Below are 25,545 nucleotides of genomic sequence, written 5' to 3'. Positions count from 1 at the left end.
GAGGTTTTATTATTACCACTGAAGACCTTTTGGGAGTCCAGGCTGCAGGGAGCTCTGTGGGTAAGCAGGACCTGTCACGAGCTGAACATGTGCTGTGTAAATAAGGGGTGGCAGACCCACAGATGCCCATGCACTCTGAGATTAACCATGTTAATTTAATCACAAAACTTCCCGTGCTCTTTGGCACAGGGAAAGCCCTGGTTCTGAGCCACCACGTGGCTGCAGAAGCAGGGGAGATGGCAACACGCTCACCCATATGTCTGCATCACAGCCACCACTATAAAGAGGAGCTGGATTAGGAGGTGAGTCAGCAAAGCATCTTTCTAAAGATGAACATTTCCATGACAGATCAGCTACAGTCTCATGTAGAGCCCTTTCCCATGCAGGCTGGTGGGATGACTCAGTTACAGGACAGGAGACCTTGCACCAGGGGAGTGTTGGGTGAATGGAAAATCTGCTATGGGATAAAAAGACAGAACCTCTCCCAGATCAGCCTTCTCAGTTCAAGACTGTGAGGGTTCCCTCTGTTTAGCTTTGGCAGCAACGCAAACAGCACACTTGTCCTTGCAGCTACTCAGAGGTCATGAGTTAACCCTTCAAGTAAAGCCATAAGAGCTAATTAACCCTGGTTAATCAAACTAAGCAGCACTTTGTTTCTAACCACCACAACGTAGGTGAGCTGCAAAGAGAAAATCTTTCCAGAGACATCACCATACCTCAGGGTTGCTGGCAAACCAGCACACCCCCAGCACTACAGGGATGGTTCCTCCTTCCCTCTGCAGCCACCACAACTTCCTCAGCAAAACCCCTTGCTTCTGGAGGAATGGCATGCCCAGGTTATTCACTGCTGGCATAAAATCCATAAAAAACATTTCTAATGCAGTTTAGACCAAACCTCCCAACTGCACCTTCAGGTCACAGTCCTGATACAGCCAGCTACATACTTACATATATATTTTAGAACTATACAGCCATATATATGTGTATACATATATATATATATATGAACTCTACAGCCTGCTATAGAGTATTGGCATTATATATTCTTATTTATATGCAATCAAACAGCCTGATATATATATATACTTTTTCATAAATGTATGTGTATAGACACACAGATTTATGATATATATAAAAATGTATATACGATATAGATATTTTATGTGTCTCTGTGTACATATACCTACATATACACACACATATTAAATATCTTTACAGCCAGGTATAGATATTTTTATATATGTATGTGTATATATACATACTTCACTCATCTCTGTGATAAAGGTATGTTATATATGTGCATGTATACAAATTATATATACACACATGAAAAAAAATAAACACTGCAAAGCCTCGTATAGATATTTCTGACTCAAGCCCTCCTCACTACTTAAGCAAGCTTACCAAGCTGCTATGTATAGTCATCAGTTTTTACTTCTGAGCTAGATAACGTAGCCATGACCTCACAGAGCTCAGAGCATCCACAGCTGGTGCTGGACTACAGCAGTAACACCCCAGTACATGCCATGCTTTACACCTCCCTGTCCTCCTCCCACTGTCACCAAACATCCCTCCCCAGCTGATTTACAGCAATGGGCACATACTGCCTCACATGGTGATATATGGATCCCCTACCAACCCAGGGGATGCAGCCCCCAAAAACCAAACCAAACCCCAGTGCTTGATTTTAACTGTGGAAAAGTACAGGAGAGAGGAAGAGTGAATGGGAAAAAAGTCTTCTTTGTTATTTAAAATAAGCTTAAGACAAAGATATGTTTCCCTGCAATAAGGGACAAGAAAAGACTGCAAAAATACTGCTGAAATTTATGATGGGGCTCATTATCTCAGGCACATAATTATATGTTATTGCTCATCAGATTTCAACATGGTCGCAGGAATTTTTCTGGTCTTTTTAACTTCTCTCGTTTTGCAAACACAAATTCCTCTCCCTCAATGCCTCTACCCATCCAGGCTGGCTGTCAGTCCTACACAGGAAGGACACACAGCCCAGGCCATGCTGTCACCAAGTGCTGAACCTTTGGACATCACTCACCCATGTTGCTAAGAAGCCCAGAAGATGATTCTGGTTTGGAGTCACATCCTTTAAATCAGCAAATTCAACTAATTCTGGCATAAAACCAGCAGAACACTAGGTTTATGCAGCCAATGCTTAATTTTATCACTCATTAGAAGAAAAAAAATTAAAATCCCTGACTTTGAGGGAAGGAAAAGCTTTGCAAGGCTTGTGCACCAAGGAACAGCAGAAATGCAGAGAGGGACAAGCAGGTCTGGTGCTGCCCATTTTACATCTGTAAAGATACATCTCAGAGCATAAGTCAGCCTCACAAAGCTTCTTCTAGCCTTGTATTCAGGGGCATTTTTTCCCCCTGGATTGAATGATATATAAAGATAATGCTGCCTGTTTTTACACATATATATATATATATGTAAAAAGTAAAGTGCTGCCCATTTTCTATACAAAATGAACAGAACTGGGTGCTCCCAAGAGTGCTGCCCTGTGATGAGTTAAAGAGTTACACCTGGTGGGAGCTTTGCCCACACTCACTCCCACACAGACAAATATAATTTGCTCTTTTATATAATGTAATAAAAATATAACCTGCTGGTTTATGACCCTGGCAAAGTCCTCCCTGGAAAGGAAAACCCCATACATTACCTGCTCCCATCTTTGTATTTAATGCTGACAAATTCCAGCAATTACAGCTGCTGTACTGGTGAGAAAAGCTTTCAGCTGGTCACAGCTTGATTTTCACCAGCCTTATGCAGTGGTGTGACATTTACATCCCAATGTCCTTGCACAAGATTTATGACAAAACGCTCGTGCTCCAACTGACATTTTCAAGTTTAGTGTATTTAATCTCACCATCCCATAAAGTGGCCCCATAAACATGTTTATGTCCCTTGGCAATAATATCCCAAGGCACGAGAACACACCAGGCAGCAGAGGACTTAATGGCTTGTAATAATCTTTGGAGAAAAAATGTCCCATTAAACCGAACTGGAAACGTCTACCTTAATACTCGAAGAACCTTAAACACATTTTCTTGCAACTATTAAATGTATTTAAGCCCCATATGTTCGCAACATCCACTAAAATATTGTGCAAACAAAACCCCAGAGAGATGTGGAAGAGACACAGACGTGTGCACAGCTTTGGCTGCAGTCAGTTAGGAAACCACTGCTCCTTCTGTTCTTGAAAAATAAGATTAAAACCATTACAAGATGAGTTCCAGCTGAACACTGCCAAGTATTACTGCTCGAGCCATCCACAGTTACTTAATTCACTTGTTCAGGAACTAAAATAAAATGTTAATGTTTATAATAAGCTTACAGTCCTACTCTTTCCTTATTTCCAGAATGCTTCCCTCCAAATTACTCTGCAGAGCACTGATAGTGCTGGAGTGTCCTGCTGGGATGGAAAGGTGCCCACCAGGGTGCATGGAGCAAAAACCCCCAGCTCCACCTGAGGTTCTGGGTCCTCCCTCTCCACATGGATCTTCTCCCACCAAGCTCATCTGCACACTGGGCCTGGAGGTGATGCTCAAAGCCCTCCAGATCCCAGCAATCCCCAGTGAAATGGCTGAGCTCAGGGGGACAGTGCTTTAACCCACTCGTTTCACACTTCCCACATGAGGATGGCCACAGCCAGGTTGGGGTGAAGCTGCTGTGAGCTTGCAAACATGATAAAGTACACCATGAGTCCTCCTCCTCTTTTAACACAGGAAAAGCCTGGCAGAGCTGCCACCTCCCTGCAGCCAAAGCAGAAGACACCACCACCCTCTCCATCATCACCATTTATCACACAGCCTTGCTTGCCTCAGACAAGGCAACAACAGCATCTGAAGGATTCAGGACTTCTGTATGTGTCTTGGGTACTTGGATAGGTGGCATTTCAATCATCATTCCCTAAACACTGCAATTCCCTAAATTTTGTGATGGGCTACTCCATGTAACCACCTAATATTTTAAGGTGGTGATAACCTTGGAGCAATGAAGAACTCCAGGACATGTTGTGCACAGGCAATTGAGAAGCCCAAGGGTGGATGTACACACAGGTGTAACCAGGCATGTCTAGATCCAGAGAAAACTGGGACAAATTGAGACATTCCAGAGATGGATCTGATGCCTGCAGAGCAGCACCAGCAAATGCCACTGTTGAATACACATCCAGCTCATCTACAAAGATGCTGAGCTGAAGGGAGAAGCAGGGCAGATCCACAGCAGCTCTCATCTCCTAGCACACAGCCCACCTCCACTCCCAACCTCCTCCATTAACACCACTTCAGTTTATTTGAGTGACTTCCATTTGCTTATTCTGAATCTGGTTCAAGATTTTTCCCACCCATTTCCAGCTCCTTCTGATGTCTCTCACCTCACTGCAGCACACAGTACACACTGACAGAGCTGTCACTCCTTCCATTCAGGAAGGTCACCAAGGTGGTCCCCACACAAGCACATGAGACTTAAAGAGTTTTAATGAGTCCCTTGAGCTTGTTCTGGACTCTCACTCCTGTTCCATAGCCCTGCTCTTTACAGGTTGGACACGAACCAAGGGATCATTTGGCCTCAAGGAGGGCAAGAGTGGGGCAGGGCTGTGACTGGCAGTACAATACCTGCAATAATCCATTTCTCTGCTGTACCTTTTTAACAACTTCGAGCAAACCCAAGAGGAGTGGAAGAGCTACCCCAAAAGAAGGCTACACCCAAGCACCTGGCAGCAGATATGGTATAGCCTAGCCACAGCCTAGCCACAGAGGAGCTTCAGTTCCTTCCTCTTCTCTCCACCCTCTCACAAATAAAACCCCATCACTGGTTTCATTTTCAGGTCTCAAGACAAACTGCAGTTTGTACTTCCAGAAGAGTGCTTGTTGGGAAGCTGCCACCTTTAAGGTGCTCAAGTCTACAGAGCCTCCCAAGCCATGTGTCTTCCTATCCCACCAATAATGAAGGGACACAGCACAGAGAAAAGGAATAACACAATATTTGTTCAAATCTTCTACATCTGGGAAGTAAAGCTCAGGAGATGCTCTAGGACCTGTGGTTCATGGAGTCTCATCTTATGATCAGCTCCTATATCCAGGGCTCCAGAGCCAGCCCCATGCATTTTCAGAAAGGTTGGATTTCAGAAGACTCTACTCACCAGAGGCAGATCCTACCAATCCACCCATGAGACCTAGGGGAAAAGACCTCCTGGAGCTTCCACCACCTACCTACTGACATGAGTATCCCAGAGTTAGACAATATTAATCTGTACATCACATGCAGATCTTGGTGACAAATCTTGTGACAAATCTTGACCAAGACATGCTGGCTGGATTTCAGTCCTTGCCCAGACCTTGAGGATGAAGCAACATGGGCAGAGAGCATAGCTCAAAGGCACACACAAGTCAGACAGCAGACCCAAGGTAATGAAGGCCAATCCTTACCTATATTCAAATAAAAGCTTTGAATCACTGCAAACCCAGCTCTGTTCCTGAGTCCAGCCCCCCTGCTTCCTCCAAATATCCTCCCAACTCACATGAAGCACAGCAAAACTGCCTCTTTTTACGCCTGAGCACACACCAAGAGCCTGCATGTCCAAGGCAGCCAGCCTGCAGCACATCCTATCTCCAGCTGACAACACAGCTCAGACAAACCAGGAAAATCCCAAATCTTCAATGCAACTACCTTTCCAAAATGCAAAAATTTCACCCACCTCTTCTGAAAAGGGGAGGGTTGTTGAAAACTCTATTCCTTACCCCCTTCAAACACATTTCAGGTACTAAATTAGGTTTGGAAGATATGCAAGGTCCTGCATTTGGGTCAGAGGAACCCAAGAAAGAGTTGGGGGTACTGATGGATGAAAAGCTGGACACGAGCTTGCAGCCCAGAAACCAACCATATCCCAGGCTGCTTCAAAAGCATCATGGCCAGCAGGTCAGGGGAGCTGACTGTCCCCCTCTGCTCTGCTCTTTTTTGACCCCAACTGTGTCCAGATCTGGAGACCCCAACCCAGGATGGACATGGAGCTTTTAGTGAGTCCAGAGGAGGGGCTGGAGCAGCTCTCCTGTGGAGACAGACACAGAGCTGGGATGGTTCAGTCTGGAGAAGGCTCTGGGAAGACCTTCGAGATACTTGTCAGTATATAATGGAACTTAAAAGAAAGACAGAGAGACATTTTACCAGAGTGTCTAGTGAAAGGGCAACAGTTTTAAACTGAAAAGAGGGAAGATTTAGATTGGATTCAAGGAATTTTTTTTGTTTGTTTGTTTTTACAATAACGGTGGTGAGACATGCAGATTTCCCAGTGAAGTTGTGGCTGCCTCATCCCTGGAAGTGTTCAAGGCAGGTTAGATCATAGAATCATAGAATCATAGAATTGGCTGGGTTGGAAGGGACCTCAGAGATCATCAAGTCCAACCCTTGACCCACCGCCGCGGTTGCTAGACCATGGCACTGAGTGCCACATTCGGCCTCTTTTTAAATATCCCCAGGGACGGAGAGTCCACCACTTCCCTGGGCAGCCCATTCCAATGCTTGATCACCCTCTCTGTAACGAAATTCTTTCTAATATCTAACCTAAACTTCCCCTGGCACAACTTAAGACCATGCCCTCTTGTCTTGTTGAAAGTCGTCTGGGAAAAGAGACCAACCCCGACTTGGCTCCAACCTCCTTTGAGGGAGTTGTAGAGAGTGATGAGGTCTCCCCTGAGCCTCCTCTTCTTCAGGCTGAACACCCCCAGCTCCCTCAGCCTCTCTTCATAGGATCTGTGCTCGAGTCCTTTCACCAGCCCAGTTGCCTCCTTTGGACCTGCTCCAGGACCTCGATGTCCTTCCTGAACTGAGGGGCCCAGAACTGGACACAGTACTCGAGGTGTGGCCTCACCAGTGCTGAGCATAGGGGCAAAAGATGGGGCTTGGAGCCCAGTGGAATGTGTCCCTTTAAGGTCCCTTTCAATTTGAACCTTTCCATGATTCTAACCTTTGATTCTGCCTTTGCCCAGACAGAAGGAAAGGACACACTTATGAAGATTTTATAGCCATTTGATAGTTTTTCCATGGAGGACAGTGCTGGTACCAGATCCTCCCAGAAGCCAGTGATTCATATCCTCAGCAAGTGCTGTTTGGGCAACAAACCACTAAATGGTGGTGTTTGTTGTTTTTAGAAAGAAAAAAATACAAAAGTCTTGCAGGGCAGGAAACCGACTCCGGACAAACACTTCCCACATGTTCCATGGAAAATAACTCAAGCAAACCAGGCAGTCGAGGAAGGTCTGTGATCAGTGCACTTATTACAAACATGTTTGGGACCCAGGAACTTAAGGGCCAGCACAAGACAAGATCTGCCCTCCCACCAGAGCAGGAGGAAGTCACCTCTGTAAAAAAATCTTTGGTCCAACTCTGCTGAGACCCACACGAGCTCCTCCCCACCACCATGGGATGCTCTGGCCTTGGGGATCTGCAGACTGGGCTTGCTCTTTGGTTTACAAGGGAAAGGCCAGTATAAGCACTTTATGTAATTATTAAATTTTAAATGGCTTTTGTGGAGTTAATCTTCATTATAACCCTCCAGGACAGCTGGTAACCCTGAGCAAGCAGAGCCATATAAATATCCAGACACCCACAGATGCCAACCCAAGGATTAAATTTACCTCCCGCATTTATTTTTTCCCCAGATGAAGCCTTGGCGAGAGAGGGGAAAAAAAAAAAAAAAAAAAAAAAAATCCACCTTGTAATTCAAGGAGTTATGTGTGAGTGCCTTACTGATGTGAGAAATCACAGCCCTCCCGGCACACAAAAAAGACAGTGCCAGGTTTTTGACAAAACCAAACAAAAACAACAACCAAAAATGATGAAAAAGGAAAAAAAGAAAAAAACCAAAACCCAAACAAAACCAGAAGCTTAGTATGTTTTTCTACAACAAAATCCTGCTCCCACAGAGCTGCCCTGCCTATGACACTCGGCCCTACACCTTAATGGGGAGGCACAAATCCCCATCCTTAATTAAATTAAGCCAGGGGCCACCTAGGAATTTAGACCATGGGGTGGTTGTTTTTTTCTTCTCTTTTCTTTTTTTTTCAAGCAGGTTTGGGAGCAAACATACCAGCTTCCCCACAGATGGCTTGTACAGCAAATCATTTCTAATGTGAAGTGATCAAGCACCAGTGTTCAGGCCTGCTAATGCAATAAGGCTCAGGAGCAAGATAAGATAAACCTACACATGATTAGGTTTCCTTCTCTCCAAGCAGAGCAGCAGACTCCCTTATTTGCATTTTCCAAGGCTGCCTTTCACCACAAAGCCTTGGTGAGCTCCTGCATAAGCCCTCTGGGAAACACACAACTTCCCAAAAGGTGAGGGATGAGTTTGAGGCAAACCTGAGATAAGTTCTAAATGGAGCAGTTTGAGGAAGATCATAGAACAGTGTGGGTTGGAAAGGACCTTAAAGATCATCTACTCCCAATCCCCCTGCCACAGGCAGGGACATCTTTCACAGGACCAAGTTCCTCAAAAAGCCCCATCCATCCTGGCTTTGAACACTCCCAGGGAGGGGCTCCCAAAGTTTCCCTGGGCAACCTCTGCCAACATCTCACCACCCTCACAGGGAAGAATTTCTTCCTAATATCTAAAGGGATCCTTTAGATCCTCTTCCAGCTTAAACCCATTCCTCCTCCTCCTCCTATCACTACATACCCTTGTGGAAACTCCCTCTCCAGATTTCTTGTAGACCCACTTTAGGTACTGGAAAGAATGCTGCTGCAGGATCTCCAGAGGTGTTTCAAACTCATCAGATGTCACCCCAGATCTCACACAGCAGATGAAGGGCTGCTTCATCCCACCCCAAAGTGGAACATCACAGGGGTGCAGGAGCAGGAGCATCATGAAACACTGAGCTCCCACAGAGCCAAACAAGCCCCAGTGAGGGAGCATCCCTGTTGCAAGGCTCAGCAGTACAACAGCAGCAATATTTCTTGTAGTACCCAGTATGTATCTGCCCCTTCCAATTTAACAAGCTCCCTTTTTGCCTGGGTCTTCCTTTGCAGAGGTGGACAGGCTGGCACTGGAGGACCAGCAGTTATCTGTGCACAGTTAACCTACAGATGCCAGAAGAGAGATTGCTTAAAAAAAAAAAATACACAAAATAACAATACCTTCTTCTCTGTTTTGGCAAGCAGACAGACACTAATCCCTCATCTCATACTCTGCCTGCCAGAGTCAGATTAGGACTTGTGCACAAGCCCAGGGCTGCTCTTCTCCAGACCCAGCTGCAATTACCAAATCATGTCAGCAAGGATGGGCACACCTGCTCTCACAAGATGCTGCTGGCCACCTCTGCCCTGCCTATGGGCTAGACAGAAAACCTTGAGGCCATCACAGTTTGAGGCTGGTGAAGCTTTTAACCCCATAATTTCTCTCCATGCTCTGTAGATATGCAGGACAACACAGTCCCCATGGAACCTTTCCACAGCAGCTCCTGTATCTTCACCCTGTCTCCCAGCACGAGGCTCCTGCCACCAAACTGTGACCTGTTCAGAAGCTGATCTAAGGGAAATCTACTGCTACAAAACAAAACCATTACATGGCTTTCATTTCATTGACCTGCACAAACATTAAGGAGACATCCTTCAATAGCACCTGGACTGACTCTGTAGACCTACAAGTGCTTTCTCTTTAAAAAAAGAAATAAACAAAAACGACTCAAGAAATTTTACTCTAATAAGCATCTTTTAACAATGACCCAAGATGCACACAGCCAGCACACCCACTGGTTATATTCACGTGGTGATGCCTCAGCACAGGGTCAGGCTCTCCATGGCACAGGGATTTCCAGCAAGGCTCTGGTCTCACTTCAACACCCTCACCAAATCCCCTGGGAATAGACCAAGCTCAAGCCATGACCTGCTCCTACAGCATGAACCATAGCATGATTTGGGTTGGAAGGGACCTCTAAAGGTCATCTAGTCCAATCCCACTGCAGTAAGCAGGGACACCCTCAACTAGATCAGGTTGCTCAGAGCCTCATCAAGCTTGAATATCTCCAGCCATGAGGCCTCAACTACCTCCCTGGGCAATCTCTTCCACTTTTCCACTACCCTCATGGTAAAGAACTTTTATCTAACACCCAGTCTAAATCTACTCTTCTCTAATTTAAAAACATTGCTTCTTGTCCTATCACTACAAGCCCTTGCAAACAGTCTCCAGCCTTCCTGCAGGTCCCCTTCAGACACTGGAAGGTCCCAATTAGGTCTCCCCTGAGCCTTCTTTTCTCCAGGCTGAACAACCCCAGCTCCCTCAACCTGTCTTCATAGGAGAGGTGTTCCAGCCCTCTGATCATTTTTGTAGCCTTCCTCTATTTCCACTCCATCAAACCCACATCCTTCCTGTGCTGAGGACTCCAGAGCTGGATGCAATACTCCAGGTGAGGTCTCACCAGAGCAAAGTGGCAGAATCACCTCTCTCAATCTGCTGTCCACACTCCTTTTGATGAAGCCCAGGATGCAATTGGCCTTCTGGGCTGCAAGCAGGCACTGTTGGCTCATGTCCAGCTTTTCATCCACCAGCACCCCCACGTCCTTTTCTGCTGGGCTGCTTTCTAAAACCTCATCCCGAAACCTGTACTGATGGTGCAGATTGTTCTGACCCAGGTGCACAACCCTGCACTTGGTCTTGTTGAACTTCATGAAGCCCACCTGGGCCCACCTCTCCAGTTTGTCCATGTCCTTCTGGATGACATCCCACCCCTCTGGCTTACCAACAGCACCACTCAGCTTGGTGCCATCTACAAACTTGCTGATGGTGCACTTGAGCCCACTGTCTATATCGTTGATAAAAATAATAAACAGTAAGGTCCCAGTATGGACCCCTGAGGGACACCACTTGTCACTGGTCTCCATTTGGACTTTGAGTTGTCAACCACTGCCCTGTAGATGTGACCATTCAGCCAATCCCTTTTCCACTGAACAGTCTGCCCATCAAATCCATACCTCTCCAACTTGGTGGGTAGGATATCGTGGGGATCATGTCAAAGGCCTTGCAGAAGTCCAGACAGATCACATCCACTGATTTTCCCTTGTTGACTGATGTAGCCACTCCATTGCAGAAAGCCACTAGTGTGCTCAGGAAGAATTTACCCCTAGTAAAGGCTAGTAAAGCTGTCTTCAACCAACTGAGCTGGAAGCCAAGGTCTATTATAAATCAACAACCAAGATGCTCCCAGTATGATAAAAATTGCTCATTCCAACAGCTGAGCAATCAAGACCCCCAAATCCCAGCACTCCTCATCTTTTCACCATTATCCCTGAACTCCTCACTCTGATTTCAACCCTGAGACATTTCCAGTACCTGCAGTCACAGCTCAGCTCCATCTTGGCTGCAAACAGCTTTTGCAGAGCAATTTATTTCTCTGAGTACTTAAGGCTTCCTGGCTTCACACTCACCACCCACTGCAGTAATATGCAATTACAAGACTTGAAGAAAAATACAAAGGGAAGTGGCATTTCAGCCAGGCCAGTGATGCCAAGATCTTTTTTTCTCAGTCTTTCATCTCAAAAAAACCCCAAAACCTAGAATCAACAAATTATCTTCTTTCCTCTTGGCACACCATGTGTGGCAGCTTCTTCTTGTACAGACAAGGTTTTACCCCAAAATGTAACATTTTACAGTCTCTTACCTTTCATCTTCTGCTAGTCTATGGGTGAAAGTCAAAGGTAACACTACCAGCAATTCCTGCAAGATGATTTCAGGCCCAGCTTTATGTTTGGCATAAACCGATGCCAAATTTGGCATTTCCAAGATGTCCAAGAGACAGACCTCTAGTCTTCATTTTTATTAAAACCTCAATTCCTTGCCTTTGGAAACAGCTGAAGAAATGAAATGGGTGTTTGCTAAAATAAAGGGATTATTTAGAAGAAAGTGTTTCCTGTGTGTAGGCTGCTCGTGATCTTCTATAAAAGAAAGCAGTCACACAAGGTCAAACCCACAGAGCACTATCAGCCCAGTACCCACGTTGTTCAGGCACCACACTGATCACTTCTTTGGAAATATTTGGCAAACTGCTTTTTCTTTTTGGATTCCCATCTGCTGGGCTAGAAAGTAAGAGCCAGCTGAAGCAGCAAGAGGTCCAACTTCTCCAACCACAGCTACCCTGTGGATCCTGCTCCACCTTCAAGATCCTGTACAGACCAGAGCTGGGGGCTTTAGAAGAGCCCCTGCCAGGGGGACAGACAGCAGTGGCATTTGCCATCTTGGCTGGAACAACTCCATGCTAAGGACACAGGTCTTGTTTTAAAACCAGCCTGCCAAGCTACTGCTATTTATAGCTTTAGCCTGTTATTTAAGGCATGTGTTATGAGCAGAGAGAGCACAGGGCATAGACACCAACTCACAGGGAGATGAGGACAAGTGAAATGCTCCTAGACAACAACCACTGCTCAGGATCTCACAAGTATCTCAAGCACTGTGAGGAATTGAGCGAGGGGAAGCACTGCTTCCACCCTAAAATCCTCCTCTTTTGGGAAGAAGTCCAGGCACAGTGAGATGTCTTTGCTCCAGCATTCACCAGTGTCAGTTCCACACTGACAATGCTTCACCCAGAACTGACGGATATCAAGAAATCTTAATAAAAATTTATAATAAAACCCTCCAAACAGGCAAAGCCTTGGATGTGCTCCCATCCGGCATCCTGGAGGTGCAGGGGGTGCTGGGTCAAAGGCAGCCAAGAACAACTCCTCTGGGCAGAAACTGCAGCACCTACGTCAGACACCGTCTTCCCTTTCAAAGGTTAAAGCTGTTTACTGAGAGGATTAGGAGGGAGGAGATGGTAAATGCAGAGGAGTGGGGGGAGACTCTGCACAACAGCTATGTACACAGGCTTCGCCCTGGCAATAAACACACCCCAACTCCTTCCTGGTGTGCCCAGGTCATGTGGATGTCAGCAGATCACCAGCACCAGACCCCAGATCTTGACCCCCAACCCCAAAGGATGATTTAAACTTAATTGCTTGCCCTTCACACCTCTAATGCAACCACAAACCAGGCTGACACCTGAAGACTTGGAGAGCAGTCATGGCTTTCACATTTATGGAGGCTTTGCTCTGGCTGCCAAGCATGCAGAGATCTGCATTGGCAGCAAGGGAGGGGAAAGATTTCTCCTGTGCAACAGCCTGAAGTTTGTTCCTGGCTATATTCACCCTTGTCTAAAATGCTGCTTCAGGAGGAGGCATGATTTGGGTACAAATACTGCTGGAGCAGCAGAAAGCTAAGCTGTGATGCTGCAGCTCTGCAGTACATCCCCACTGCACAGCCAGTTAGTAAATCAAAGTGCTCTAAGGCACTACATCTCTTACTTCAAACAAACAGACTCAGAGCTAGACATTTCAACTGCAAAACCAAGGAGGGATTTATACACCACCGTGGAGAACAATTTCCATATCTGCCACAACAGAGCAGCACCACCAAAGAACTAATGAGCAAGGTCCTTCCAGCTAACAAGATGGGATTTGGGCAACACCAGAGCTGCACTAAAAGCAAGGCAAAGCATTAACCAGTTAGCACTCATTTGTCTGCCTTCACTGCACACAGTTCAACTGAGGACATTCAGTGGCAGGAGGAAGTCATGAAGCCACCCACACCAACATGGAACCAGCGTGACTATTCCAAGAATGACTGGGAAGGGCTGTGCAAAACAGCCCAGTCAGGAGGCCAGAGTAACAGGGCAGCTCACTTCAGGGCAAATCACTTCCAGACCCCAGCAGCTTGGTCAGATATATCCTGGAACAGTTTGCCAGCCAAGTGTAGCTTTTGCTGTTACATCCAGCCTATTTCCCAAGACAATGGGAAAACTTAGTGAAAATCTTATGAATTTTATGCACTGGATGAATTCAGCCATTGAAGGATGACAAAGACCAGGACAACTCATTTTGGGAAGCACCCATGAATGATTCTGTCCCCTAGAGGACAACAAGATCTGGGAGGTGGGCTAACTTAACTAAATGGGCTGTCATAGCCTTGCTGCACATCACACATCACCTTTTCTTACCTGCATGGCCTCTTCAGCCTGAATTGTACTCGGTGACCACATGCACATGCACATCACTGTCCACAAAGCCAGACCCCAGGAGAAGGGCCAGCAGCAGGGCAGGGGGCTGAAACACCAGGTTAGAAACTACAGCTGCACCTACTCGAAGCATTTTGGTCTGGGGTCTGCACTTAAGCACTTCCCACCCTGTACAAACTTGGCCCCTGTTCTGAGATGCTTCAAAAAAGCAGAAAAAAAAAGTCAGATATTAAACCAACCGGTAACTAAGGTCTGATGGAAAAAAAGTAACTGCAAGTTAGTAACAATCTGGTGCTTTTGGCCAAGGAACCATGTCCAGAGCCACAATATTTCTTATAATGCCCCCAGACAAGGATGTCTAATGAGGTTCTGCAACCCCATGGCAGATCAGCCACCACAGCCTCAAGGACATGTTCCAGGTACCACAGATTTTAGGGACAATGGAGCACACAGGTTACTGGCAAAAGCTGTTACAACCTGAAAAAAAGCTCAGCAAACCACACTCCAAGAACAAAAGAGTTAATAGGAAACTGGTAAGTAGCACAAACACAAGAGAAGGCATGAAACTAATTCCAACAGGACCTTACTGGTATTATGAATGCAATAATGAAGACAAACAAAGTGTGGGTCTGTTAATCAGCAGGAAGGGAGAGTACATGACACAAGACATCCTCCTCAAAGCCTTCTTTGCTTAGTATTTAAGCATTCAAGAGTGGCTTTCATCAAGAACTTATCTCTTAAACCTTCCTATCTTCTCTCAATTCTTTCTTTGTTTGCCCCCCACCCCCAACCCTTCTTAAATTTGTTTTTTTAAAGGTTAACTCTGAATGTTTAAGGTTAAGCAACATCAACTCAAAGTAAGGACTCATCAGTGCTGTCTGCACCAGACAAGGGGGGGGGGCAAAATTGCCACTGTAGCTTTGCAGAGGAAGAACCACACACCTGCTAGGTGCTCATGTTCATGCCACCATTAATTTCTTATCAACTTGTAAACATTTGTATTTAATGACCACAATGAGTCATCTTTAAAGTCTCATCAAAAAGCTGACAGCAAGTCATCCACCATAAGAACAGAAAACACCACAAAGCAAAGGCTCCAGGAAGACCTCATGACCCTCATGGAGATGTACACCTCCATGACTCAACCTTTAAGGACAGCCTTCCTGGCTCCAGCATGGGCAAAGGGTGGGGGACACAAGCTAGCAGTTGGGACTTAGGGCTAAGAACCTGAAACTGAGGCTCTGCCAAGATGCATGGGATGACTCAGCCTTCCAGAAACAGACAGGGTGAGGGAAAAAGAACCACAAGCCCGAATCACCCAGACAATAAGGAGAGGGCAATCAGGTGACATTCCCTCCATTAACCCTTTCTTCAGGAGGAGGGAGGCACCATAGGAACAGGAAGGGGAAGAAGCCAAGGATGAAGAAGTATCTAAGGATCAGTAGTATACAGGCTTTGCTCTTGCTCCAAGACCCAGCAAGTCAGAAAATCAACTGGCCACAGGACAGAGAGGTGGCCCCTGCAAAGCACCCCGTGGGATGGTGGAGAGGACAGTACCCCTTGCAGTCCCCAGTCACCACTGCTCACCATGCCCGTTGCAGTAATAGATCCACTTCTCACGGTTCTGCGTGGGGGTGGTGGACTTTTTCATGATAGCTTTTTCTACAATAGCGCTGGGATCTTGCCTGGGTCCCTTCTTCAGAGTCCGTGAGCTCTTCCTGACGCTGCAGACAACGATAACCACCAGGACCAGCAGGAGGAAGAGGACAATCATCCAGGGCAAGTGTTCATTGATGTCAAAGTGTTGGTGGACGTTCTGCGATCCCCGCCGGGGGGGCCTGTATGGGACACTGGACTTATCACCTCCTGCCATCTCCAGAGATGGCTGCTTTTCCAGTGCTTGGTTGGCCTGCTTGTGCTGGTAGCTCTGGGCCTGGCCAGCAGCAATGGAACCAGCAGGAGCCCTGTTGGCACCGTCTGTCTCGTTGGTGGCGTCCGTCTCGTTGGCCACGGTTTCGCTGTAGTAGCCCAGGGGCTGCTCTGTCGTGCCACTGGGTGTGTGTGGCACAGGAGAGGGGGCAAGATCGGTAACTGAGGAGTTCAAACCTGTGAAAGGAGAGGAGAGTTCAGCATCACAGCACTGGAGATGTGATATGGCATCGATGTCACAGTGTAAAACCTGCCCGAGCATCTGCTTGGCCAGCAGACAGAAACCCAATGCCAGGACGTGAGGAAGGGAAGAGGTGAAGTTGAGGTTTGGCTTCGGGAAGAGATGGATGTGGTTACAGAGGAAGGTTCAAGATAAAACTGATCCTTGTTGGATAGGTATAGTGGCAGTTTGTTTAAAAAACAAGTGATTGAAGGCATCTTGTCAACCCGTGTTTCCCGACATGCAGTTCTTCTCAGAAAGCCTAATGCCCTGATGTTTCTTAGGTTTATGAACATGGGTTCCATTCTTAATTTAGGAAATGTGGTATTTGGGCTAGAAACACATGAAAATTTGGAGGGTTTGTATCTGTCTACCTGATTTTTTTATTAAGGAAGCACCAATATTTGTATCGGCACTGCAAGCACTTGTGGACCCATCACCTATAAAACAGTTTTTTGAAGCAAAAGGCAACCCAACTTCCCTCTAACAGTTATTTTCCATTCTTACTGAATTTTCTTATCAACCAACAGCTCTCAGGTCTCAGCCAGCTGTATGAAGCTTGGTGAGAAGAGAAAGGGCTTTTGTGGCCAAAACTAGTGCTTACTTTTGAAACTCAGCTTTTGAAGATCCTGTGTCATTCTAGTTGAACTAGAAGCTGGGTGGAACCACCTGTAGCCTGATTTTGCCTCTAACGTGGTTACCACAAACACTCTAACCAGGATACAAACAGAAAAAATGTTTTAACTTTAATCTAATTGTCTGCAGTTGATTTCAAAGTTCAAAAAACACTCTGCCAACTTCCAATCACACTCTAACATCATATCAAGCTTTGAGACCTAACAGAGGAGAAGCACTGGGTGTCTAACACTGTCAACACTTCCCTGATACTGTATTTACCAACTCAGGTGTTCAGGCCAACAAAATTGGATGGTACATTTTAATTAAAAATTGCAAGACACTGAGAGGAGGCTGCTTCCCAGGGACTGTTAAGCACCACCTCAAATGGGGTCCTACAGAACCACTGCAACCAGCCCCGGCTTAAGTATCTCCCTCAAGACTGTGATGATCCAAAATTGTCAATTAAATGAGAGAATGGGGAATTCAACCTGGTCCCCCCCACCAGTGATAACTAAGGGAAATGTAATACAACTGGGGGCAACCTGCTGCACCCTGAAGCAGGTTTCTGGCTATGAAGCAAAAATAACCATCCATGCTTTAGACCAGGCTGCCCTTTAAGAGCCTGAAGCCAGCCTCGAGTAAGGCAGTAATGCAACCTCATGACTAAAATCAAATCTGTGCTTCAGTGGTGGACGTTACCTTTGGGAAGATGAGCAGTTGGTGGAACTTCATAGGGTTCTTCACTCACTTCAGCGCTCGACGAAGTCAAAGACGTGTTCGGAAGCGACGCCGGAGAACCGCAGATGTTGTCGCTCTCCTTCGTCCCCGGCTTGATGACCACCATGTTTTTCCCAAAGCAGTCAGTGTATGGTTTGCACTTCATCACACTAGAAGGCACATCAGAAAAGGTACCACGAGGGCACGGCTTGCACCTGACGTCTTCAGTCTCGGTTCCTTTCTTGCGGACGCCCCAGCCGACCGGGCACACGGTGTAAGGGACGCAGGTATCGTTTGTCTGAAACGTGCCAGACAGGCAAGTGCACTCGCGGTCAGTCAAGGCAGCACAATGAGTTTTCTCAATCATTGGCAGTTCACAGGGTTTTCTACAAGGGTGGCACCGCTCTATGCCGTTCTCATGCTTAGTAAAAGTCCCGTCTGGACAAGGGCTGCACTCTCTTAAGGTACTCTTCGTACAGTGTTTGGACACGTAGGTTCCCGCGGGACATTTGTCGCAGATCAGCTCTTTGTTGGTGGCACGGTCGAGGTGGCGGTACTTGCCAGGGGAGAGGCTGATGGCATTCTGCTCGGAGGTCACCTTCGACTGACCATTAGCAGTGGCAAGGAGCACGAGCAACTGGAAGACAGACAGGATGTGTTAGTCAACAACAGCACGAGACCAGAGCCCGCTCCGCCGGTGATCCCTTGCAGGATCACAACGCGCATTGGAGGCTGTAGCCAGGTGGGGGTTGGTCTTTTTTCCCAGGCAACTCTCAGCAAGACAAGAGGGCACGGTCTTAAGTTGTGCCAGGGGGAGGTTTAGGTTGGACATTAGAAAGAATTTCTTTACCGAGAGGGTGATCAGACATTGGAATGGGCTGCCCAGGGAAGTGGTGGATTCTCCTTCCCTGGAGATATTTAAAAAGAGACTGGATGTGGCACTCAGTGCCATGGGCTGGGAACTGCAGTGGTAGCGGATCAAGGGTTGGACTTGATGATCTATGAGGTCCCTTCCAACCCAGCCAATTCTATGATTCTAGGATTCTATGAACTTCACGACCACGGAGATGTCCCTAAATCCACAAGAAGGAGCTCAGAGAGGTCAGGGTGGAAGAGAATCCCTGGGCAGAGGGCAGTACGCCTTCCAGGTACATAATCAGCTATGGTTATAACTCCTTAAACTTGACACCACACTTCTCAGTGAGACCAAGCATCATTTACACTGCAACCCTGCCAGGGTGGTAAAATGCTGCAAATTGTGTTTCAGCAGTATGTGAGACCCAGCCACCCCAGGAGAATTCTGGCCAGCTTTGCATTTCAAGGCTGAAAGGCTCCAGCACAAGCCAGGCACTTGCCAAGATGACAAAAAGCACATGCAGGTGGCAGCTCTGACCTGTAAAACTTTCCTCCTCTGTATTTATGAATCGGCACTTGTTCAGATGGTTGCCTTTTTAAGTAATGCCAACCAGGACATAATCCGGGCTAGCACACGTTGCAGGACTATTTCTCAGTACCTCTGCCCTTTCCATGATTTTTTATGATCCTGCATAAGCGTAGGGTTTGGTGAGACCACAAGGGATGTTCTGCTTCAAGCCTCCAACCACATCTGAATCCTCTTTAAACCAGATGCATTAGCAACAGGACAGAAAACCCAATGCTATTTTTAAGCTCTTTGAGGAGCTCTGCTGTAACTCAGTTCCTCATTGCATCAGATAAAAGCAAAAGGTCTCCTGTTTTCAAACACCAACCTGCATCCAGCTGGGCTTGGCTGGATGATGACTACAGATCTGTTTATCCCCACCAACCTCCAATCCCAAGGCTTTATTCCTTTAATTACTTTGCACTGGGGCTGCTCTATCCACAAGAGAAGCCCCATCTACCAAGCAGGACCTTCACTTATTCCAAAAGACCTCTGTCTGTCCCATGGATTTAACATCAGTTATGCCAGCAGAGATAAGACAGCAAGACCTAAAAGCATCTCAAAACAAAGGTTGACACCCCCTCACACAGCATACAAAGCATTAAACACATTTTCAAACAGCCACAGGCTGAGTTAGAAGGGAGAGGGAGGAATGAACCAATATTACCTTGAATTTCTGATATTGAATGTAAGAAGACCAGAGACCCTTATGCTTTTCAACAGCATATAAATCACTCAGCAATGTTACACAAGCCCTTGCTTTTGCTCTGCTACCTATTCTGGGCTATTATCCAGCAAGAACATAGTTGGGGGGGAAAAAAAAAAAAGCAGCCTCCCAACACCATGACTCTGCAGAAGGCACATCACAGCAGAGCCGCAAGCCACGCCGTGTCATTTTTGGTGCAGTATCTTGCTTCTTGGAAATACACAGCACATTTCTGTTTCACCTGCTAAATAATTTACAGCTCAGGATTTGTACAAAACACTTCGGGGTTGTTTTTTTTTTAATTTTTTTTTTTTTTTTCCTTTTCCAAAGCAGCAATTACAGAGCAGGCAGAAGCAGGCAAGCCCGCAGGAATTGACAAGGATTCTGCAGTGGCCAGGCTAATTGCAGCACGTCAAATTAAACCAAAAACAGGGCTGCCCTGGCAGGCAGCAAAGGCTTACAGGATGCATTTTATTTTTCCCCTCCCTTAAGACATGATTTAACGAAGTGCTTAGCTGGCTCTAAAGAAACCTGCCGCCCATAATCTCCATGACGCAGCCCTGAATTAGCAGACCTGGAGCAGCAGGATCTGGGCACCCCAGGTTGTGTGGGGGGTCACCTGTGATACTCATCCTCCTCCCCACGCTGGTGCTGAGCAGGAAGGGTTTCAGGAGAGGCAGGACAGAGTGCTACTACCAGATTCTGATTTCTCCTTCTGCATCAACCCATGAACAGCCCTGCCACAAGCATATACCATGGGTCCCAGCCTGCTCTCTCTTTTCTTCCCAACTCCAGCATCTTTCCAGCACTCACCCAAGTAACTAAAGCAAATCCTTAACTATCCTAACAGCATCAGGTTTGGGTTCTATTTGTGTTTTTTTTCTTATTTTTAAAACCTATCTCAAGCAAAGCAGCACTGGTGCTTTTAAACATCTCCAGATCTTCATCTGCAGACACACTTCAAAGCTTAGGGACAAGAGTCCCAGAGAGGGAAGGGGAAGTTAAGCATCCATGGTTTATTGGGATTGGTACTTCTGGTCCCTAAAAAGATTCAGCTGCTTGAGATTTGTGGCTGGCACCACTCAGATCTCTGAAACCCAAGGCCTGGAGGACATCTTCAATAGTGTCCTGGTGTGAGGAGACCAGGATAAAAATTTCCTACATCCATACTGACCTGAGAGCACTCAGGACCCCACCAGCTGCTGCTGGGCTGTGACAGTGAGGGAGCAGCTGTGCCTGGGGGGAGGAGAGGGGGCTTCAGGTGACCCAAATGGACCAGCACTACTGCCTGTGATGTTCAACATAAAATGGCTCCTTAGAGAGCCCTCCTCTGGCCAGTGTGGTGGCTGGGTTGGGCTTCATCCAATTGTCATTGCTCCCTATGCTGCTCCTGAATCCTGCTTTCTCCCCAGAGAAGAACATTGTTAGCAAGACAGGTCGCCTTCAGTCATCAAATTATTAAAGATGGACAAAACACCTAAGACCATCAAGTCCAAACATCAACCCAACACCAACAAAAACATGTCCTGAAGTGTTACACCTACACATTTTCTGAACACCTACAGGGATGGCGCCTTCACCACTTCCCCGGACATAGGTCTTCCATAAATATAAATATTATATAGGTCTTCTATATATAAATAGAAGGTCTTCTCCTGCCTCCCCAGGAGGGGGGACCAGCTTGGCTGCTCCAAAGCTTTTGTGGACAGTCACTGAGACCCTGGACTCAGGCACCCCCATCCGCTGCCAAGTTCAGTTGTGGCTTTTTCTGGTCAGGAAGTAATTACCAACTGAGGAGTGTGGGGTTCATAATTCACCATTATTATTACTACTTCATTAAACCTATTCTAGTTTGGTTTTTTTCCCCCAACCTTCAAGTCTCTCTTCTCTTTTGCCCTTTTTATCTGTCCCTGGGAAGGTAGTGGGGGGGATACCAGAGAACATTTGTCACCTGATTATTACCTAAAACCAGGCAGACAGAAAGGGCTGACTGCTGGTTTGGTCCTGCATCCTCCTGAGTGCCCAGCAGGATGCAAAGTGAGACCTTTCAGGTTGACACCCCCAGATTCAGCAGCAAAAGAGAGTAATGAAGTAAGCTCTGCTCAGCCACTGGATTTCAGTTCATTACTGCAATGCCAAAGAAAGTGTACAGGGTAACAACACACACAGAAAGAAGGAACTAGCAGAGGACTGCACTAGAGAACAGATCTGCTTTGAAGCTGGTTTGGTGCTGCTCTCCTTGCCTGATGCAGAAGTCTCAACACTGAGGCCTAAAGTCTCAAGCAGGATGGCACAGCCAGGATCCCAAAAAGCTCAGCCCTGCACCACATGGACAACGGGAATTCTCAGCTGCCTCCACCTATTGCAACACATGGAAGTTTTACAATACAAGGAAAGCAAAATCGAGCTGGGGAATGCTCCCATTTTCACCTCCTCATACTGAGGAAACAGCTCAGACAAGAGCTCAGCTGCAAACAAACCCTTGGGCCAGCAGCACCCTGCAGCTGATGTGGGCATGACCATGACCCAGCTTGATGATTCCATCTCAGTGGTCTCATCCTTGCCATGCCTCCACCACCCTCTGAAGTAACTGCGTGCTGCAGGAAAGACCCGATGAACAATTTGCACAGTAAATAGCTTGCAGGAGGCCACAAGCTTCCCAGGCACGTGTGTGGGGAATGAGGCTGGGAATACAATGACTCACTGGGGACCCAAATCTGCTCAACGGTCCAGTGAGTCAACGCACCAGCTGGAAGTTGGTGGATCAACAGGCATTTGTGTCCTGAAATGGGGTGACATCTCGAGACAGTTACAAATCGAGATGCTATTAAGCAACACCTCACCACCAGCCCTGTAGGGACACAGCAATAAATCTAAAATATATAAAAAATTAAAATAAAAAAAGAAACGTCAGCAATACACAGGGCATTTGATGCCAGCAGAGAAAAGCAGAAGCAGAGAGCTATAGGAGAGCAGAGACCGACAGAGCTAAATTGATACTCTGGGGAACTACTTTTGAGCAAAACCAGGAAAATTGGGTAGAAATGGCAGCGGGCTCCATGGCAATGCCTTGGCACAGGTTGGGGACAGGCTGCAGAGCCCGCCACCCTTCCCAAAGGCCAGCTGCACCCTCCGCCAACCAGCACTGGGAAAACGCTTGCGACATTTAAGGAGAAAAAATAATAAAACAAACCCAGAAAGGCAAATAAAACTGGTTTGAAAGTTTTACGGTAACTTTGCAGCTGGAAGAAACCCATCTCCTGCCCAATTCACTGTAAAAAGGATCAAGTTACTCACTCTGAAAAAGTTGCCTGTGAGGAGAGTATCGAAGAGCAAAACAAGTTTCTGCTTCTTGCAAGGCGAGCAGCTGTTTCGGCTGCTTTGGGGTTTGTGAAACCGAGAGTCCAGGGTTTACCCTGCTCACCAGTCCCTTTACTACACCCCGAGAGTGAAACGCAGGCAGCCGAGCCTACCAGAACAGCAGCACCGACCGGCACATCTGGTCCCCATGAAGGAAAACCCAGCAGCTATTCCCACAGCCAGAGCTGACCGGAGCTCACAAGCATCCCCGGCAGCCAGGGTTTTGCTCTGAAGAGATGAAATCCCGCAGGCTCCCAAAAGGCTGAAGTCCAAAGCAAGGTGACACCGTGCTGGCTGGAGGTGAAGGCATCAGGGGACGTGGTGGAAACTACCATGCAGCAGCCAGTGGGTGTCCAACGCCCCGTGACAAGCAAGGGAAACCGTGACCAACGCAACTGTGAGCGCAGGTTGCCTTACGCAACTGCCACCGAGTGGCTATCGCTCAAAAACTCAGTAGCCAGGCAGATCTGGGGTGGCTGCTGCACCAGTAAGAGACCCAGCTACTATTGATATGAATGCACTTCCATCACGCTGAAAAAAACTTAGCTCCCTGTGAGGCCTAAAGGGAGTTGGTCAAAATTTTGAGAATTGAAGGTGTTGGGACAAAGAAACGCTGGCTGGTGGCCAAGGCAGCATCCCACCAGCTCATGAGCAAACAGGAATTTTGCCTTAAAGTTTGTCTGCTCGTATGAACAGCACACGCAGAGGGGATTGAATCTGTGCATGTCTGCTCAGAGTCTCAGCTTCAATTTGCAAAACTGCCGTTTTATTCCCCAACACCTTTTACACCACTCCTGTTTCCCCTCTCTTCCCTCTACACCCTCCATTCCCAACTGACCTCTAAAATCCTGGCTGGAGTTCCAAATCTCAAGCTCCTCATCAGCATCTCATCTTCTAGACATACAGCAGCCCTCGCCTCGCCTCTCCCAGTGGGACACCAGTGCTTGGGAGCACCCAGCCAGCACCCTGCACAGCCCCCCGCCTGCTCCGCCGTGACGTGACGTTACCCTTTGCCTTCAAAAACCAACTGGAGGCTGTTCCCCAGCTAATGCTCTCCCAGCTTTAGATTATTTTTTTTTTGTTTACTCGGATTCCTATTGAGCCAGCACCAGCTTGCTCAGATCCACCTTGAGTTCAAGAGCAAGTGCACTCCTCAGTTACACAACCCAGCTGCAGCAGCTGCGGCGTGTGCCTGACACACCAAATCCCTGTCTCTCCCCCAGAAAAGATGGATTGTAGCCCTAAAGCGCTGACTGGGAAGGGCCCTACCTGGAAAAGTAAACCCAGAGATGAACCTGCCAGAAGACATTTCTATGTTAAGCCAGGGCAGCTGCCTGCAATTAACGAGGGTGAGTTCTGCTGTCTGTCCAAAGGGCAGCAGGAAAAGCAGCTAGTGTGGATGGATGGATGGATGGATGGATGGATGGATGGATGGATGGATGGATGGATGGATGGACGGACGGACCCCGGCCCAGCGTTAAGCTTCGGGAGTGGGGGAGAGGGGTAAAACAAGGATCCGCTCAGCCCCTGAGATGCGGCACAGCCCTGGCTGAAGCCTCAGGGGAGGATGCCGCCCTGTGCCCGTCTGCAGTAAATCGGGGAAGGGAACATCGCACTCGGCCCCAGGGCTGGGGGTGCAGGGGCCGGGGCAGGCAGCACCCCCTGGGGAAAGCTTAGGGGAGCCCCGCACACCCCCTCCGCGGAGACAGCGGGACCCTCAAAACCAGCCACATCCTCCCAAAACACACCCCTACCTACCTACCTTCCCCCCAACAGCCAGGCAAGCACGCACCCCAACCTCCGGGGCGGGCAGGCAGGCAGCCCCGCACTGCAGTACATCTCTCCCCCACCCCCGTCCCCGCGGATCTTGCGCGGGCGGCGTCGCTGCCCTCCGCGGGGCGCGCAGGGATGGACCGACACCCCACCCCCCCCTCTCACACACCCACACGGACTCACCGTGAGGAAGCCGGCGAACGCGGCAGCGCTCCGGCACACCGCGGCGGCCCCCATGCTGGCGGCCGGGGCCGCCGCCGCGCAGGGCAGCGCTGCGGGGGAAGCGCTGCCCGTCCAGCCGCGCTCTTCAGGCGGCGGTGCGGGGGGCCGGCGGCGGTGGCGGTGGTGGTGGCGGCGGCCGGCGTTGTGTGGGGCAGGCGCCCATGGCGATGGGCCGGAGCCGGGCGGGGCAGGGGCCCTGCCGCCCGCCGCGCTCCCACCTGCCTGCGGGGCCGCCGGCTGCGCACTGCCGCGGCGGGGCGGTGCGCACGTGGGGCGGGGCGGGGCGGGGCGGAGCGCCCTTTGTGGCGTCACCCGACCCCGCGCAAGAAACCGCGGAAAGGGCGCCGCCCTACCCGCGCAGCGCAGCCCCGAGCCCCGCAGCCTCGGAGCCCCGCAGCTCCTTCCCGCTCCCCTTGCTCCAACCGCCGCCTAACAACGCGGGGCAGAACCGCTTCTCCTTTCCAAGTAGCCTGCGCGGCTCTGCGCGCTGCGGACGCGCGCATGCCTGACCCCTGCACACGCCCGA

At 48.2% G+C, this 25,545-nt stretch overlaps 1 protein-coding gene across 3 annotated transcripts in view; it reads right to left on the bottom strand.

The window, feature by feature from the left end:
• The window catches only part of TNFRSF21 (TNF receptor superfamily member 21), a 37,028-nt gene extending 11,743 nt beyond the window's left edge, over nt 1–25,285 (bottom strand). The window contains exons 1-3 of one of the 3 annotated variants that reach the window (XM_071742104.1): nt 24,981–25,285; nt 17,521–18,175; nt 15,642–16,160 (exon numbers count right to left, since the gene is read on the bottom strand). In XM_071742104.1, the coding sequence (XP_071598205.1) occupies nt 15,642–16,160; nt 17,521–18,175; nt 24,981–25,034 (1,228 nt within the window). In that variant the 5' untranslated portion in view covers nt 25,035–25,285. Of the gene's footprint in view, nt 1–15,641; nt 16,161–17,520; nt 18,176–22,961; nt 23,194–23,862; nt 23,989–24,980 lie in introns of those variants that run through there. The other 2 variants (XM_071742105.1, XM_071742106.1) reach the window with 2 other exon arrangements.
• Between the last annotated feature and the right edge of the window lie 260 nt (nt 25,286–25,545).

The sequence above is a fragment of the Heliangelus exortis genome, chromosome 3 (genome assembly GCF_036169615.1).
Source record: "Heliangelus exortis chromosome 3, bHelExo1.hap1, whole genome shotgun sequence".
NCBI lineage: Eukaryota > Metazoa > Chordata > Aves > Apodiformes > Trochilidae > Heliangelus > Heliangelus exortis.
The sequence above is the reverse complement of the archived record's forward strand: the minus strand, read 5'-3'. Positions and strand labels throughout refer to the sequence as shown.